A 17,144-nucleotide genomic window follows, 5' to 3' on the forward strand; every position below is an offset into this window, starting at 1 on the left:
GCACTGGTGATTTGAACTTAGGATCCACTAATTATGAAAATAGGAGGGGAGAATTTAACTCACAAATAGACTTCCAGAATATAAAGTAGATGAAGTGTTTGAACAAGAATATCCACCCCTACATAGATCTGAGGGAATATTGAACCAGAACAGAAACAGGCAGAATTTTTTAGTGGGAGCACAGACACCGAGAGGTTGGCCTCAGAGAGTACAGGGAGTTCCATGGAACAATCAGAAAGTACAGTTGTGTACCTACCATGAATGTAGATGTTCTAGTGTATTCACTGTTGCAGTCATTACACTTGGGTTATCCTGCCATCAGGCGGTCCCGCAGTTGGCCAGAGTTCCAAAGTCTTGGTTCGGCGTCAGTTGCTGTCGCTTCTTCCCTGACGTCAGTGCGCCAGGGGTATATAAGATGCAGCCGACACCACTTTCTTCAATTTTTCTTGCCCCAGATGTCAGGTGCCCCCAAATAGGTAGTGAAACATACATAAAAATAAAAACAATACCTTCAGCTACAAGCAAATACACCACATAGGTTGTATAGGATGGAAAGGTATAGATAGGTCCCAGTAAAGAAAGAGGGGATGGAGGGTGGGTAACCTGGACTGCAACAGTGAATACACTCGAACATCTACATTTATGGTAGGTACACAACTGTACTATGTTCATCGTGCTTCACTGTTGCAGTCATTACACTTGGGAAGAATCCCAAAGCTGAGGTTGGGTGGCTGGTCTAAGTAGGATTAGGAGAGGCTATGAGGCCATGCAGAACTGCAGTGGCAAAGCCTGCTCTGGATTTAGAGTAAAGAGGCAAGTGGTAGTGCTTGGTAAAAGTGTGCACTGAACTCCAAGTTGCAGCCTCCAAAATGTCCTTGGTTGGTACTCCTCTGAGGTAAGCTGCTGAGGTGGCTGCTGCCCTGGTAGAATGTGGCCTAATGTTGTTAGGCACTGGCTTTCCATGTTGTGTGTAGCAGAAACGAATGCAGTGTCCTATCCATTTTGATATTGTCTGCTTTGAGATAGCTTTTCCTTGTGATCCTGCAGCATATGCTACAAACAGTTGCTCAGTTTTTCTGAGAGCTTTTGTTTTGTCCAAGTAGAAGCGTAACTGCCTGTGTATGTCCAAAGTATGCAGAAGTCTTTCCCCTTTATTCTGGGGGTTTGGAAAGAATGTTGGCAAATGAATGGTTTGGTTAAGAGCCACACTGGATACCACCTTTGGCATAAATGTTGGGTTTGTCCTTAGTGAAACCCTTTCCTGATGAAAAATGATAAAAGGCTCCACCGCCATTAAAGCCTGTAGCTCTGAGACTCTTCGTGCTGAAGTTATTGCTAGGAGCAGAGCAGTTTTCCATGATAAATATTTTATATCCGCTGTATTGGCTGGTTCAAAAGGAGGTAAGGTGAGTTTTTCCAAGACGAAGTTGAGGTCCCAAGTAGTTATTGGTGCTCTCTGGGGGGGGAGTCTTATGTTTTTTGCCCCTCTGAGGTACTGCCTTAGTAATGGATGAGAGAAAATCAGAGGCTCAGTGTTATAATGAGCTGAAATGGCAGAAGCATGGATCTTAATTGATGAAAAGGATAGGCCGTTGTTCAACATCTCAGTTAGGTATTGTAGAATCTGAGGAATATTTGGAACAATTGTGTCAAAGCCTTGTGCCTGGTTCCAGGCGCAGAATCTCTTCCATTTGTCTGCATAAGATTTCCTGGTGCTGGGCCTCCTGGCCTCCAGAATGACAGCCATAACAGCTTTAGAGAGAGATGATGTCTGAGTGGCTGTGTTATCTGCCATGCAGCCAGATTTAAGGTTCTGAGTTGGCTGTGCAGAATCTGATCGTTTTGTTGAGTCAGAAGTTGAGGAATTTGAGGTAAAGGCCAGGCTGGGCTTGTGCCAAGTTCTTTAAGATTGGCTACCAGTGCTGGCGTGACCAGTCTGGGGCAATCAGGATCATTTTTGGCCTTTCTTGTCTGACTTTTAAGAGCACCTTGTGAAGGATAGGTAGTAGTGGAAAAGCATAAACTGTTAGCGTTCTCCATCTGAATGAGAGAGCATCCCCTTTCCATGCTTGTGGATGGTAAGTCCTTGTGCAGAATTTTTGTAGTTGGCAGTTGAGAGGGGAGGCAAAAAGATCTATGTCTGGGCGTCCCCATTTCTTTGTTATCATGTTGAAGACCTGTGGGTTTAGCTTCCACTCGTGAGGATCCATGAGGTTTCTACTTAGTTCGTCTGCCAGAGTGTTTTTCTTTCCTGGCAGAAATTTTGCTTGCAGATGAACTTGATAGGCCAGTGCTGTGTTCCACAAGGTCATAGTTTGCCTGCAAAGAGGGTAAGAGTGCATGCCCCCTCGCTTGTTTATGTACCACATAACTGTGGTATTGTCAGTCTTTAGCAATAGTTGTCCTGGCTGCAGTAGGTCCTTGAAAGCTGTCAGGGCATTCTGTATAGCCAGCATCTCTTTTTGATTGATGTGAAGATGCATTTGGTCTGCGGACCATTTGCCCTGAATACATTTTCCTGCCATGTGTGCCCCCAGGCATAATCCAATGCATCTGTTGTCAGTGCCTGCCTGGCTGTGAGTAAAGTGAAAGGCTGCCCCTTTTTGTGGTGACAGGCCTGTGCCCACCATTGAAACTCCTTCTGCAGGCAAGGAATAAGAGTTATTATTGCTTCCAAGCTGTGGCAATGTTGACTCCAAACACTTTTTAGATACCATTGTAACTTCCTCATATGCAGTCTTGCATATGGAATTAGCAGAATGCAGGATGCCATGAACCCTAAAGCCTGCAGAATTTTTCTGCAGTTAGCTGGGTTTTTGTTGCCATCATTTAAAAGTAATGAGTCAGTTGCCTTTGCTTGTCTGGAGTGAGATAAGCCATCTGGGCTGTTGTATTCAAACTTGCACCCAGGAATATTATCTCCTGAGAGGGCACTTGTTTTGACTTCTTTTCATTTACAGTGTACCCTAGGGAAACTAATATTTTTTTTTACATACGCCAGATGTTTTAGTATAATGTCCTTGCTCTCTGCTTGAATTAGGCAGTCGTCCAAGTAAGGGTATATTTGAATTCCTTTTTGTCTGCAAAATGCGATAACTGGTGCCAGGCATTTTGTGGAGACCCTGGGCGCAGTAGATAAGCCAAAGGGCAGTGCAGAGAATTGGTAATGCATTGTGTCAGCTTTGAATCTGAGGTATCTTCTGCAATTTTGTCTGATAGGGACGTGCAGGTATGCCTCTTTGAGGTCCAAAGTAACCAGCCAAGCCTTCTTGCCCAGCATGGGTAGAAGCTGCTGCTGCAGTGTCAACATTTTGAATTTGGGCACGTCCAGGTAAGTATCTAGAATAGACAGGTCCAGTATGGGTCTCCAGGCTTTGTCCTTTCTGGGAACCAGGAACAGTCTTGAGTAAAATCTTTGTCCTTGTTCTTGCTGAGGTACTTTTTGAATTGCTCTCATGTCCATGAGAGCTGTAATTTGCTTTTGCGCCTCTGCCCATTGATTTTGTGGCAGATCTGGCATTCCTTTTGACCTTGGCAGGGTGTGAAAGTGGAACCTGTAACCGTGAGAGACAATATTTAGTACCCATTTGTCCTGGGTGATAGTGTGCCAGTTTTGTGAAAAAAGCGCTAGTTTTGCTCCTAAAGGAGCTGCCAAAAGATAAGTGCTTGGCTCCTATAAAGAAAAGTCATTGAGACTGTTTTTTGTAAGGCTGTGACTTGTCTTCTCCTCCTTTGGGGGTTGAAGCACCCCGTTGTCTTGGTCTGTAGGAGCCTTGTGGCTGAGATCTGCCTCTTGGGCATCTGTATCTGCCTCTTTGAGGCCTGTCTGAGACAGGAAAGGACCAATTTTTAGAAGGCCAATTTCTGCTAAATCTAGGTGGCTGTACCTGTAAGAAATCCTTTACTGTCTGCATTGATTTTGCCTTATCCTCCATTTTCTTTAATACCTCTTCTGCTTTAACACTAAACAAAGTTTCATGCTGTAAAGGAGCATCCAAAAATTTAGCTTTAACATGATCAGGTAAACTTTGTTCTTTTAACCAAGCATGCCTTCGAATGACAGATCCTGTAACTGCGGCTCTACAAGCAGCCTCTAAAGAATCAAAAACACATTGCAGAGTATGTTTTCCCACTTGTTCAGCTGCATGCAATAAATCCTGCATTTCTTTATTGTCAGGGCATTCTGAGCTTGTAGTCATTTTCTGTTTTAACAGAGACATTAAATATTGCTGGTATTTCAGCATGTGAAACTGGCAATTCAAAGCCCTTACTGCTAAGGTTGCAGAAGTGTAAACTTTTTTCCCCCATCTATCCAGCACTCTGGAGTCCCTGTCAGAGGGGACTGGGTTTTTTGCAGTGGAAGCCTTGACCCCTTTGGGACCCTGAGAGATTGTTTCTGGGACAGCTGCAGGGTTTTTATAAAGAAACCTATGAGAGTCTGGGACCCTATAGTACCTATCTGGCATGACTGGTGCTGGGGGTAAAGAATCAGGAGTCGAATGAGATTCAGAAAAGACATCATCAACAACATCTAACACAGGGGGAATAGCAAGGGGCCTGTGTTGTGGCAATAAAAGGACATCTCTGAGCCTTTTCTTTGATTCTGAATAATCCTGGCTTTCCCAATGGAAATGCTCCCTCATGGTGTGTAAAGATTCCCCAAAAGAATAATCCTCAGGAGGAGAGGCTAAAGGGATATATTCTTCAGCATCAGAATCCTCATAGGGAGGAAGAGAGTATCCCTGGTCTGAAGAGGAATCAGAGGAAATTAAAACCTGGTCAGAGGATTCATAGTCTGTTTCCTGCCTAGGCTTTTTGTCAGGAGGTGAATGGGAACCCCTGATCAAAGTAATTAGGTCTTCGGCCATCTTGAGCATCTGTTTCTTAGGCATGGATGAATGTCCAGGAGAATGCTGTACTCGTTTCTTTGACTGTAATAAAGTTTTAGACTTTGCCTATGCTGCTGTAGTTGACTTTATTGTAAGCTGTGAAGGTCTGAAAACACCCTCAAAAGCCAATGCCTGCTCAGCGGCTCTGGACCCATCTGAGGGAATAGTTTCCATAGGCCCGATATCCTGAGTTTCCAGAGGCCTAGTTGTCTCCATGTGGGAGTCGGAGGCGGCCTGTGGCTCTGAGGTAGTGGGTGTCAGGGGCTGCGAAAGCACCTCGCTGAGAACCGATGACTGGCCTAGAAGAGGCTTCGTCGTCGTCGGTTTTGGACCTCGGATGCCTGTCCTTTTCCTTGTCTTTGTGTTTTTTATGAATTGCAGTCGTCGACTGTTCTGATGGCATTATGTAGTTAAACCTACGGCCAAAGTAATGCAATGCAAAATCAAACTGACGTTTAATAGTGCGTTTGTTGAATCTAGCACAAAACCGACAACTAGTAACATCGTGATCAGAGCCTAGGCAAGGAATACAGTAAGAGTGGAAGTCCTTATGAGGTATTTGCGTCCCACAAGAAATACAATTATTAACTTTTACTGATATCAGTCTGGAGCAAGAAAAAGTTTCCCCAACGGGGTACTTAGCTTTATTGAAGACTTCGGTTCTGAAACTCGTTTTCGAAAATCTCAGGAGTCGGCTGACCGGCACTTGTGAACTGCTTTTGCTTCGGGCACTGTGCGGCAAGAAAGACTGAAGAAAATGGCGTTAGCTGCATCTTATATACCCCTGGCGCACTGACGTCAGGGAAGAAGCAACAGCAACTGACACCGGACCAAGACTTTGGAACTCTGGCCGACTTCGGGACTGCCTGATGGCAGGATAACCCAAGTGTAATGACTGCAACAGTGAAACACGATGAACATCCAGAACAGGTATTGATTGACAACTTATCAGATAATTTAATTACCTCCAGTTTCGAAGGGAAACTCTTAAGTTTGAATGGGTTCAACATTTTAATTACAATGAGGAAGTCATAACTGAAGAGTATTTTGCACTGTTCGAAAAAGATTTAAAAATTTTCCCTTTATTTAATTAATAATTAAATTTAAACAAGAACAACATTATTTCAGATAACCACAAAGAATTGCACAATATGGTAACCCAATACGGGTCCTTTGGACAAAAGGTGATAGAAATTATGAAGAAGAACTGAGTTATTCTGGAAAGTAATAGTGAGATTATAGATACATTAGGGAAGAGCCTTAATTTTACATACAAGGTGGGTAAGAATATCAAATACCTTTTGGAGCTCCCTTTTAGAAGAAAAATTGTTGGTAGAGGTACAAAACCTTGCAATGCATGTCACTATTGTGCCTATGTTATGGATGGTAACATAGTTGGGTAGGGGAACTTGCAAGGAAAATACAACTAGCAGCAGGTAGTTGTTATAGCAGTGGGTTAGTATATTTGTGTGTGTGTAAAGGGTGTAATGGATTTTATATAGGGAAGACAGAGACAGCCCTTAGAAAAAGAATTATGAACATATATATGCCATTAACACACAAAACACTAACAATGCACTTTTTAGGCACACTGCTACTTGTTCTGACTACTTTGGGTTTCAATTTGGAATCTTAGAAATTATTTTAAAGGAAGCCAGAGGGGGTAATTTGTCTAATAAAATAGAAAAAAGTGAGTTGCAATGGCAACTTAGTTTGAACGCTTGCCAATTCCCTGGCATGAATGATTATATATCTTTAAAATCAGTTTTAACAGAAAAGGCCTCAATTTTATAAATTGTATTGGTAAAATAATTTTGTTTTTATTTAACAGGTTGCTATTACTTTAATTCTTAATGATGACTTAATTGAGAGAGTTATTTAAATGGTTGTATAGTAAGCACTATTGGTTTTAATAAAGTCTGCATTTGGACAGACGAAAGTGCTTACCGAATTTTGTTTTTGGATTTCCTATTTGTTGGTTTTATGAATAAATGCACATTTACACTTTTGGCATCTCAAGGACTCTGTAATTGGAATATTCAATGTTTTTGGAAATGCCTCTGAGTAGTATTGGTTTTGTTAGTCTGGATTTGACCACTTGACACACTTTTGGTTTCTTATATTACTCATTTAGCCTTGCATGTCATCAAAGGTATAGCCAGGATTTCTGGAACTGTACACCAGCTTTGAGACCACACAACCATGATAATGCATGTTCCTGGACAGCATTCTTTTCAGTACTGAAAAATAAATGGTTGAAATTAAATTCTTAAGCAAATAATAAATAAATAAAAAATAGCCAGCTAATTTAATAAAATACAAAAATGTTAAATATGCATGCCAAGGCTATCTTTTAATTTGCTTTTTAGCAAATCTCACTGCACAAAGTAGTTAAATTATTCCAGAAAATTGTACTTCATGGCATGCACTGCATATTCCCGCTTATGCCAGTGCCTTTCTTCAGTGCCATTTAACATGCTATAACTGTAATGGCTGAAACCTAAAAGTTCAAATATCTCAATCCAGTAAATACTCATTAATTGTTCTGCAATCTGCCCAAACACAGACTTCCATCCATCTATTGGATAAGACATTAAACTCTACTTTCATGTGCTCTGTAAAACTGTAGGAGAATGTTCCTTATACCAAAATGCCCACCTTTCATACTTATAACAATTCCAGCTCTGCCTGTTTCTGTTTAAGCATATTGGTCTGCGTACATATTCTCAAAAAAAGTCTGAATAGAACAGCATAACTTTGTACTTCTTTTCCAGTCTCAAAACAACGAAAACAAAACATTATTTTCAAAAAGGACATGAGAAAACAGTTCTTGCATTTCTGAGGGAGCATTTCTTTCCACTATGCTCAAAACATTCAAAATGCTCCTTCTATCCGCTCCAGTCATATTGTCCTTGATCCTTAAGATAGATAAGACATGTCTTTTCCTGAAAAAAATTGGATATAAGGTATTTAAGACAATGTTTACAATATAAAAATTATTAATAAAAAACAATTTAGTGCCATAAGTTTAAGACTTAATTATACAGTTGTATAGAATTAGGCAGCATTCTAATATATCTATTTTAAACAGACTAAAGCAACAGAATGAAACCTAGGAATATTGTGTGATACAAAGAAGAATGATGAAATAGTGAAGCATGCCGAGTACAGTACATTTTTTGCATTCAATGGAAGTGCATCAAAACCAGTGTTTGGTACAGTCACAATATGATTATGTAATATCCATATCAGAGCAAGTAAATCAAGTTAAAATATAAAAGCAAGTAAGACTGAGAGATTATACTCACTGATAGTATAAGTCAGAAATGCTAGAATGGAGAATCTAAAGCAAGAAAAAAATGTCATTATTTTACACCAAATATGTCCTGGCATTTTATGTTTTCTTAAGAGGGTATTCTTGGCAGCAGGTGGTATAACAGATATTGCCTCTCACAATGGGATGCAGGTTGTATGAGTTCAGCATAGCTGACAGCCAAATTTTAATTTAAGGAATATTTTTTTAATGTTATCTGAATCCCGATGCATTTTTGGCATTCTCATATTAAACCTTTGATAACCCTTGTTGCTTAATCCAGCCAAGGATATGCAATACATTAAATGTACAAAGAAAACGGAACCTTAAAATTCTTCATGTGGCGAATTTTGAATAAATGGCTCTACATATGGTCAGTCTGACTCTTGGAAAGAAGCAGTACATATTCAGGTTTATGTCCTCATATTTGTCATTGTCTTCCTGTACGCAGCACAGTGCTGGATAGTCGACCTTGCAGACATATAGTGCTTCCCATAGTTCTCAAATTAGCTTCAAAGGCAAGTTCTGGGCAATCAGTGTGCAAACCATTAGAATCTTAGCCAAAAATGAATCTTCAAAGGTTCTCCCCACCCTCAAGGAGGCCAATACAAGATAGACAGGGAATAATTTGAGGTTGCCCATCCAACTATCTAGGTTTACCCTGAAGTGGTATTCTGCTTAAAATGTAGTGGAAAAATGTTCCAAAGGTGAGGGATACATTGGGATAAGAATCTATCATTCCAATGTGTCTTGTTTATCTGTTGATGAAAGTTTACTTCTTTACCAGGGTATTTGATATACCATTTATTATGTGAAAGAGTAGGATGTCAAAGAGGACTGGGTATTTCATGGCTTGAAAGGTTTGACACTGACCTTCATGGATGAGTGTATGAGAAATCGATTACAGTGAGAGGGATGCCAGTCTGTTCTGATAATTATGATTTTCAGGCCACCGGTCCTTTTAGTTATGAAGCTCTGAGGTCTCTCAAGCTGAGTGATATGTTTAGACAAATGCATGTCAGAGGTGCATTATTTTCAACAGTGGGCCTGAAGATATATGAGTAAAGGGGAAGTGGGACTTCTCTGAATCTAGTGGTGATGCCTTTTGAAATTCGATAAGGCAGACAGAAGGCTTTCAGAACTACTGAGTAGACTTGATGGTCAAATGATATGGAATTAACACTCAGACATGAACGGTGTGCCAAGTTAGTAATGTTACATACACCCAGACGCACAATGCATGGGAAAAAATTTGCTGTTCTGAATATTCGATATTTTCATGTTTAGATGTTTTGGGGCCAATGAAATAGCGTTCGCTATTTTCATCTTTCAATAATGTGATATAAGCATGTTTTTGGCTTGAAAGTCTTTCAGAATAGTTTTGAAGGACGGGAGGGAAGGTATTGATCTGATGGACGCAGGTAAGGAGTTCCAGGCCTAAGCAACATGCGCTTTCTCTGGGATTCAGAATGGCTTACTGTGAGGGTGAATTTGTCACATGAGCATTTTCCCACTTGCAGTAAGCCTTTGTGATTCATAGACCACACTACTGATGAACTTTAGTGCTAGCAGGAGTCTTAGCATGGAGGCCAGTCCTGCTGGTTGACCTGCATGATAAGGAGGCAATCTGGGGAGGTGGCTAATGCTAATTAGCCATGTGATCTCCCTTGGAAATGTAAGTAGCTCCCAATTTACACTGCTGAGCAATTCAGATAATTGTTAAAAATGTGACTGCTGTTAAAAGACAGCAGTTATTCATTGACTCCCATGGAAGCAGCTGTGGTGCAAGGAAGTTCAGAGAAGGCATGGGGTGGGTTAGTGTATGCATGTGTGTGGACAGGTGTGTGTCTGTAGGGACATTAATGAAGCAAGAGCAATGTGTGTGTGTGTGTGTGTGTGTGTGTGTGTGTGTGTGTGTGTGTGTGTGTGTGAATATCCCTTGGTGGCCACACTAGTGAGGTTAAGTAGGGACTGGACAGTCTGGATGTGTGTGTGCATGTGTATATATCTGACTGACCGTAGGTGTGTATGTGGGTATGGATGTCTGAATGTCTGTGTGTTTGAGTCTAAGGAGGTGCCTTTGCCAATGTGATGCAAGGGCTACCAGGGGAAACCACTACTGCTGTCAAGCATGAAAATTTAACAAGGGTGAATCAAAGATATGCTAGTAAAGTAATGTCTTTCAGCTTTTCCCGGTTAGGGGTCGCCACAGCAGAGCTCCAGTCCGCTAATGATTGGCAGTGAATTTTTACAGTGCCAAGTTGCCAGCTCAATGCCCAACCTTCAAAAAAGGCACACCCATTCATGCACACACCTCCTATATACGCATGTCTTTATACGTCACTCGACCATGGGGAGGACATGCAGACTCCACACAGAAGGCACTCCAGCTGATAATCGAACAGGAGAACCTCTTGCTGTGAGCCAACAATGCTAACCGCTGCACCACTGTGGCCATTGAATCAAATATATGCTAATGAGCCAGCAATGATGTATTTTTAATTGTAGACATAGTTATCTCTGAATCATATTTTCTTACTGTCATATAAGTGGATCTATCTGTGTTAGGCAGTTTAAACAAACAGTGAGGATCTTTCTGAATACAAGGATTTGTCTTTTAAAAAAACTGGTAGTCAATTGTGGGTGGGAGGCCTGTTAATATAGTATGAAATTATGGAAAAGAGGTTTAGACACTGATAGCTTCTTCAGAGATTATCTTTTCTCTAAAACATCAATATCTACTGCCAGTGCTATTCATGGATTAGAATAACACTGATGCCACATCATTTGCTATACAAGCATCCTATTATTCCTACATTTTGTAATAAACCTATATTTAAAAGAGATACTTGCACTGTTTGCTTCTCTTTGTACAGCATTTGCTTTTCCTCTAAACTCATATGCTACTGACCTGTCACAATCCTTTTCCATAAGATATTTTCCAAATTGTCAAAATACATTTATATAGCTTTTGTCACAGGATGTAATCTCAGGTTCTTAAAAATGTGAATTATGATTAGCAATCTTCTTATCCAAAATATTTTAGTGAAACTTTTTGAATAAGCTCAGGCTTTCTACTTTCCTCCAATCTCTAGAATCAAAAGGAACTAGCATATATAATATATGGTCTTATTAGATTCTTATCCATAGTTACCCTTATAGTCCTGCATCTTGAATATGTAGTGCAGAAGATGGCATTCCCAAACAAGAAATATCTTTTAGTGATATTATTAACATTATTTGGAAATCTAAAATTCCCTTTGATTTTTTACTCCCTTGTCCTGTGGTAGGGTACATGTGGGAAAGATGTGGTAATTAGCAGAAAAGGGACAGTCTGTATTGTTGTGAGTAAGAAGCAATGCAATACATTTACTAGTATTAAAGAAATATTAATAGGTATTCCCAACAGGTAAAGATTGCCCAAGTGATGACATAAACTTCACGTGTCTTGTAAATAGTAACCAGAGGATGAGTTTTGAATCTGCAAATCTGCTTATGCATACATGGTTAGATGGTAAGGTAGATATAAATATTTTAGACAATAGGGGCCTTTTTGGATCCATGAGGAATATCCTCACAGATGACTTAGGTTGAAGAAATGCTTCTCTAATTTTCAACTGGCAGTTGCAGAACAGCAAATAGTTTGGGATCCAGTTAACAATAATATATTTAAACAAATTTCCATTGACAAAAAACTTTTTTCTATTGACTTCTGAGGAACAGAATCCAAAGGTTTTACTTGAGCCAGATAAATTACACGAGTAGGCCCCAGAGTGTTTTGCATCTATTACATTGGCATTGAAATTTGTTCAACTGGTGAAACAAGACTATCTGTCTATGAAAGCATTCTGTTCCATGACTGAGTTCAAGATCAAGTTAAGGGAAAATACATTTATCAAAGTTCTCTCAACATATTTACCAAAAATTGATGATAAACTGATTGACAAAAAATTGTTTTATTTATTTACTTATTGCCTCTCTTTCAAGAAGCTGGACTTAATTCTGCTATGTATACACTGCAGTATACTGACTGTTGAGGCAGGAGAACCACTGCACATTGTAGGGTTGTGCCTACAAGGGCTTCCATTACAACAGCTGTAGCATGAGAGAGACGTGCAGGACAGGCAGGCTAACCAAAATGTGGTAAGGCTCACCAGTAACCACTGAGGAGCACATGAATCTTGGGATGAATAATGGCCAATACCTATGGAAGAAATCAGATTAATGTAGCCTGGGCTAAGACAGAGTTATGTAAAAGTGTCAACAGGAATCTAAGTCTATGGAAAGAAAGTGTCCCTGATATCTGATATGTGGAAGATTTCCCTGAAAACTGAACACAGAAAAGAGCTGCTAAGAAACTAGTGAAACATATCCTGGCTATGTGATAAAGCTTGTTGAAAATACTGCAGACTGTAAGTACCTTTTTTTTAAAAAAATACCTGTGTGAAAGAATGCTACAAAAGTGAAATGAAACAATATCAGGCTTGCCTCACATTAGTCTGACTTTGTCAAAGGGCGATCCTGCTTAGTGCGTTTAGTTAACTTCTTCAGGAATGTCACATAGCTAAAACATGTGAAACTATACTCCATACTGGTACTATAAATAAGCTAAGTACCTCAAACTTAGATTTATAAATGGTGAAGTGGCTAGTCATCTGGTTGAAATATAGAGCCCACGTTGTTAAGGCATCTCCTTGGAAAGTAAGAAAATAACTAATGTGTGCCTCGGGGGTGAGTACTGGAACCCCTTCCTTTTCAATATCTACTTCTGTGATCTCCAGTCTGGAATTCAGGACCTTTGTTTAACTAAGTTTGCAGATGACTGCAAACTGGGTGTTATTGTTATGTCTCCCTTGATATTCATTTATTACAACAGGAAATACGCCTCTTAAACAAATGATGTCTGGAAAAGGAGATAAAATTAAATGTGAAAAAGTGTAGTATTACTTACTTGGTAAACAATTCTCCCTCTATGGGCATTACAGTCACTATCTTACTCTGCAATGATAATGTAGTCCAGGATCTTGAAACTCGGGCAGATAATTCCCTCTCCTTCAACCATCTAGTTGCAGCATTATTCATAAAATCTTTCTGTCATGCAGGTGAAAATATCATGCCTTCTTATTTAGCTCTAATTAGACCAATTATTGAGTATAGTACCTCTTTCTATCATATTAAGCAACTGGAAAGACCCCAGAGGTTCCTTACTAAGAATTAAAAAATAAAACATTGGCCTACATTCCAGGATCTACCAGGAAAAGTTTGACGCGCTAACTCTTTACTCTGTTTTTTATAGGCTGTTGCAGTGTGATCTATATGTTGTATTCCACACCATTAGGGATCCAATCTGCCTTGATCTCCTGTATATTTTAAGACAAACTTCTCCAATAATACCAGATGTAGGGATTTATATCTTCAGCACATAAAATGCATTGCACTAGACAGAGACTTTTATTACCCAATGTCTATCTTACATGTGGAGCAAACTCCCCCTGCAAATTAAACAAAGTGACAACCTGGCATCTTTAAATTAAACATGGATGATTGGATAGGTAGCCATAAATTTACATGACTGACCTTTTTTTGCCCTACCTCAGAAGGGGCTATAGCATGATGGTGGATGCTGGCAAGGTACTAATCATCTTGTGATTCAATTGCATTTTATTTGCTGTTTATTCCATGAACTCTGGAATGACTGTTGTGAATAGACTGAATTCTTGTTTCTGTTAATTCCCTGTGTTTTGCTGCAAGATAACTTTTGTTATCTCCTTAAAATAAACCATGTTTAAGACATGCAAAAGCTGTTTGCATGGAGTATTTTTATGAATACTACCACTGATGGTTGTAGTGGGCATAAAAATCGACACTTTCACAAAATGAATCTTTAAGGTATCTTAAAAGTAATTCCTGGATTACTTCCCTCATAAAAGGAAAGAAGCTTTGCAAACTGAAATGCAACAGCTTGAAGTGGTTCTTGATAAATGGCCCAGAATATCAACTCTTCTTAAAGCATGTGAGACGCATAAAACATTCTTTTTTCAAACAAGAAACATCTTTAGTAAATTATCACTTATGACATAGGCAATCACACATTCATATAAATGAAAACAAACTGTATTAATAAAATATCAGTTGCAAATATTATACATCACTTATAATCTATCCAGTAATTGTCGGTCAAACATTGCAAAGCTCATTCAATTCTTACCTTCCCTTAAACCTCATTTCTCCTCTATGTATTGTTCCCACAATTCCCATTTTTCTATATAATTTGTTCCTAGCCCCGTTTCTAAAGATCCCATTTCCAGTTGTTTTATCTCTGTTACTATATTCACTGCTTCTAGTACAGTTGGTTTAGACTTTGACTTCCATTTTCTAACAATTGCTTTTTTGGCAGCCACCAGAATTAAACTGAGCAAGCCCTTGTTATGTTTAGACAATTCCAATTCTGTATCATAGCTCAAAAAATGTACTTAGTTATACCAATTTGCTCATTCAATATTTCTGTTAGAGTAGAAACCACCAAACAAGAAAGCAAATAAACAGCTGCAAACCACAAACAGATTTATTCTCTCAATAGCGCCTCGGCAAAATGCCTTCACTGGGGTACAAAAAAGCAGTCTAAAAAAACACATTTGAATAATTACAGCCATCAAACAATTAACATATTAATACATCAATTAGACAACATACTTCCAATTGCAATCTTTGTTTAACCCTTTAAGGCTCAAAGCATTATATTTTAAAATATAAATTGTCTCCTTATATAACAACTTTTCTTTCTTTTTCTTTAAAACTTCTACTTTCTCCCATAAATAATTTAACTTGTTCTAAAACACAACCTTTTAACAGAGAAGCATCACTATTATGAACATCCCTAAACTGAGTTGCCAGAGGGTTTTCTAAATATACATTTCTAATATTTCTAACATGTTCCTGTAATCTAACTTTGAAAGCTCTCTGGCTTTCACTAATATAAAATAGCTTACAAAGACTTTGTTAAACATAAATTACATAAATTACACCCTGAGTATTACAATCAAATCTTTGTACTGGTTCAAAACAGACATTATTAATCTTAGGGAAATAGTTTACAATCAATGAACATATGGAACATCTTCTACAACTATACGTACCTCTACACCCCCCTATACATAACTCAATGCATGGATTACAAGCAATAAAATGTTTATGTATTATAAAATGTGCTATATTTCTACCTTTCTTACAAGATATGCCTGGAAATTTGCCAATAAAACTGGACAGTTGATCATATGTAAACAGCATGGGCCAAAAATGTTTAACCAATTGTACTATCTGTTCAACACATTACATGTGGTTACAAAATAAATATTTCTCCTGTTTGTGTTACTATTGTTTACCTGCTCCCAATTATTATTACAATAATAACCACTAATAATATGATTTTCATCCCTCCTACTAGTTTTCAATAAATCTTGAATTGTTTTCTTTCAAATACTGCACATTGTAATGGATTCCAAATGTCATCAACTTTATAACCCCTCCTTCTAAACATACAACATGTTTTATAGGCTTCATTCAAAAAATCATTATCATAAGTACATAATCTATTCAGCCTAGAAAACTCCCCATAAGGAAGTGCTGTAAGTAAATGACTAGGATGGCAACTAGAAACATGTAAATACACATTATTTCCAACAAACTTTCTATAAACAGAAGTTATAATCTTCTTAGATTCAATGGATCCAGTTTTAAAGAAAAACTGTTATATAAGGAGACTACTTATATTTTAAAATATAATACTTTGAGCCATATGGGGTTAAACAAAGATTGCACTTGGAAGTATGTTATTTAATTGGTGTATTAATGTGTTAATTGCTTGATGGATGTGATTATTTAAATGTTTTTTTTTTTTATTGATTTTTTTGTACTCCAGTGAAGGCATTTTGCTGCTCCGCTAGAGGGAATAAATCTGTTTGTGGTCTGCAGCTGTTGTTTTTATTTATTTGCTTTCTTGTCTTGACCCCACCAAGTGTCATTGTAAAGACCTACACATATAAAATGAAAGAGTACAACCTCCCTGATGTCTGCCTAATTGAAAGCCCTTTCCAGATGTCTCTTATCCTAGTGGATGTGGGGAACTCCCATCTCTGGGAAATGAACAGGCTAAAGTCCATTAGAGGGACACTTCATAGTCAGAAATGAAGTGGGAGCATAAGCATGGAAGAAAGGCAACACTGTATTTTTAAAAGTGTAATGGAACATTTTGTAGACCTGCAAGACAGGTTAAGAGCCTATAGTAATAGTACGTCTATGGTAAAACAACATAACATGAGACACAATGGAGAGCTCATAGAAATCAAACCAGGAGATAAACTATTGGTATTTGTGTCCTGTATGAAAACAAGTTCCTTACAAGTTGAAGAAACCTTTTTATAATTGTTAAAAAAGTGACATATGTAAATTATAGGGAAAGACAACTGATAAAGAAGAAGGTGGAACAGTTATAATACAAAAATGTTCTGAAACCTTGGAGAAAAATGGAGTAAGTATGTTTGCAGACGAAGTTAAGACCCCCCCCCCAACTGTCCTGAAGTCAAAACTGATGACTCATTATCAATGTCTCAGAAACAAGTAGTACCGGAAATTGTACTTAGGAATGAATACATATTTTCAGAGTTGCTTGGTGGAACTAGCCTAATTCAAGGCAACACAGAACCCATGCTTGGTAAGAAAGTGAATCTAAAATTGTACCAGGACCATAATTCCAATTCCAAGCAGTTAAGTAAGATATCAGAAAATGCTGAAGTACTGGGTCATTCCCTTTGACCTACATGGAGCCCCTGCAGCATTTCTGAGTCAGATGGACAAAGTTCATATGAGATATGCAGCAACCTTCTCGGATAATGTAGTAATGTTGTTTTCTGAAAACAGAGAAAACGTCTTCTTAAAGTTCAAGC

General features: G+C 38.6%; 1 protein-coding gene across 1 annotated transcript in view; it reads right to left on the reverse strand.

Moving 5' to 3' along the window:
• Window positions 1-5,774: 5,774 nt before the first annotated feature.
• The window catches only part of LOC122804575 (tumor necrosis factor alpha-induced protein 2-like), a 572,021-nt gene continuing 560,651 nt past the window's right edge, over window positions 5,775-17,144 (reverse strand). Inside the window, exon 14 of the mRNA XM_044074523.1 lies at window positions 5,775-7,834. Coding sequence (XP_043930458.1) covers window positions 7,666-7,834 — 169 coding nt within the window. The 3' untranslated portion in view covers window positions 5,775-7,665. The remainder of the gene's footprint in view (window positions 7,835-17,144) is intronic.

This window comes from Protopterus annectens, chromosome 6.part0, assembly GCF_019279795.1.
Source record: "Protopterus annectens isolate FY-2018-M chromosome 6.part0, PAN1.0, whole genome shotgun sequence".
In the NCBI taxonomy this organism is placed as follows: domain Eukaryota; kingdom Metazoa; phylum Chordata; order Ceratodontiformes; family Protopteridae; genus Protopterus; species Protopterus annectens.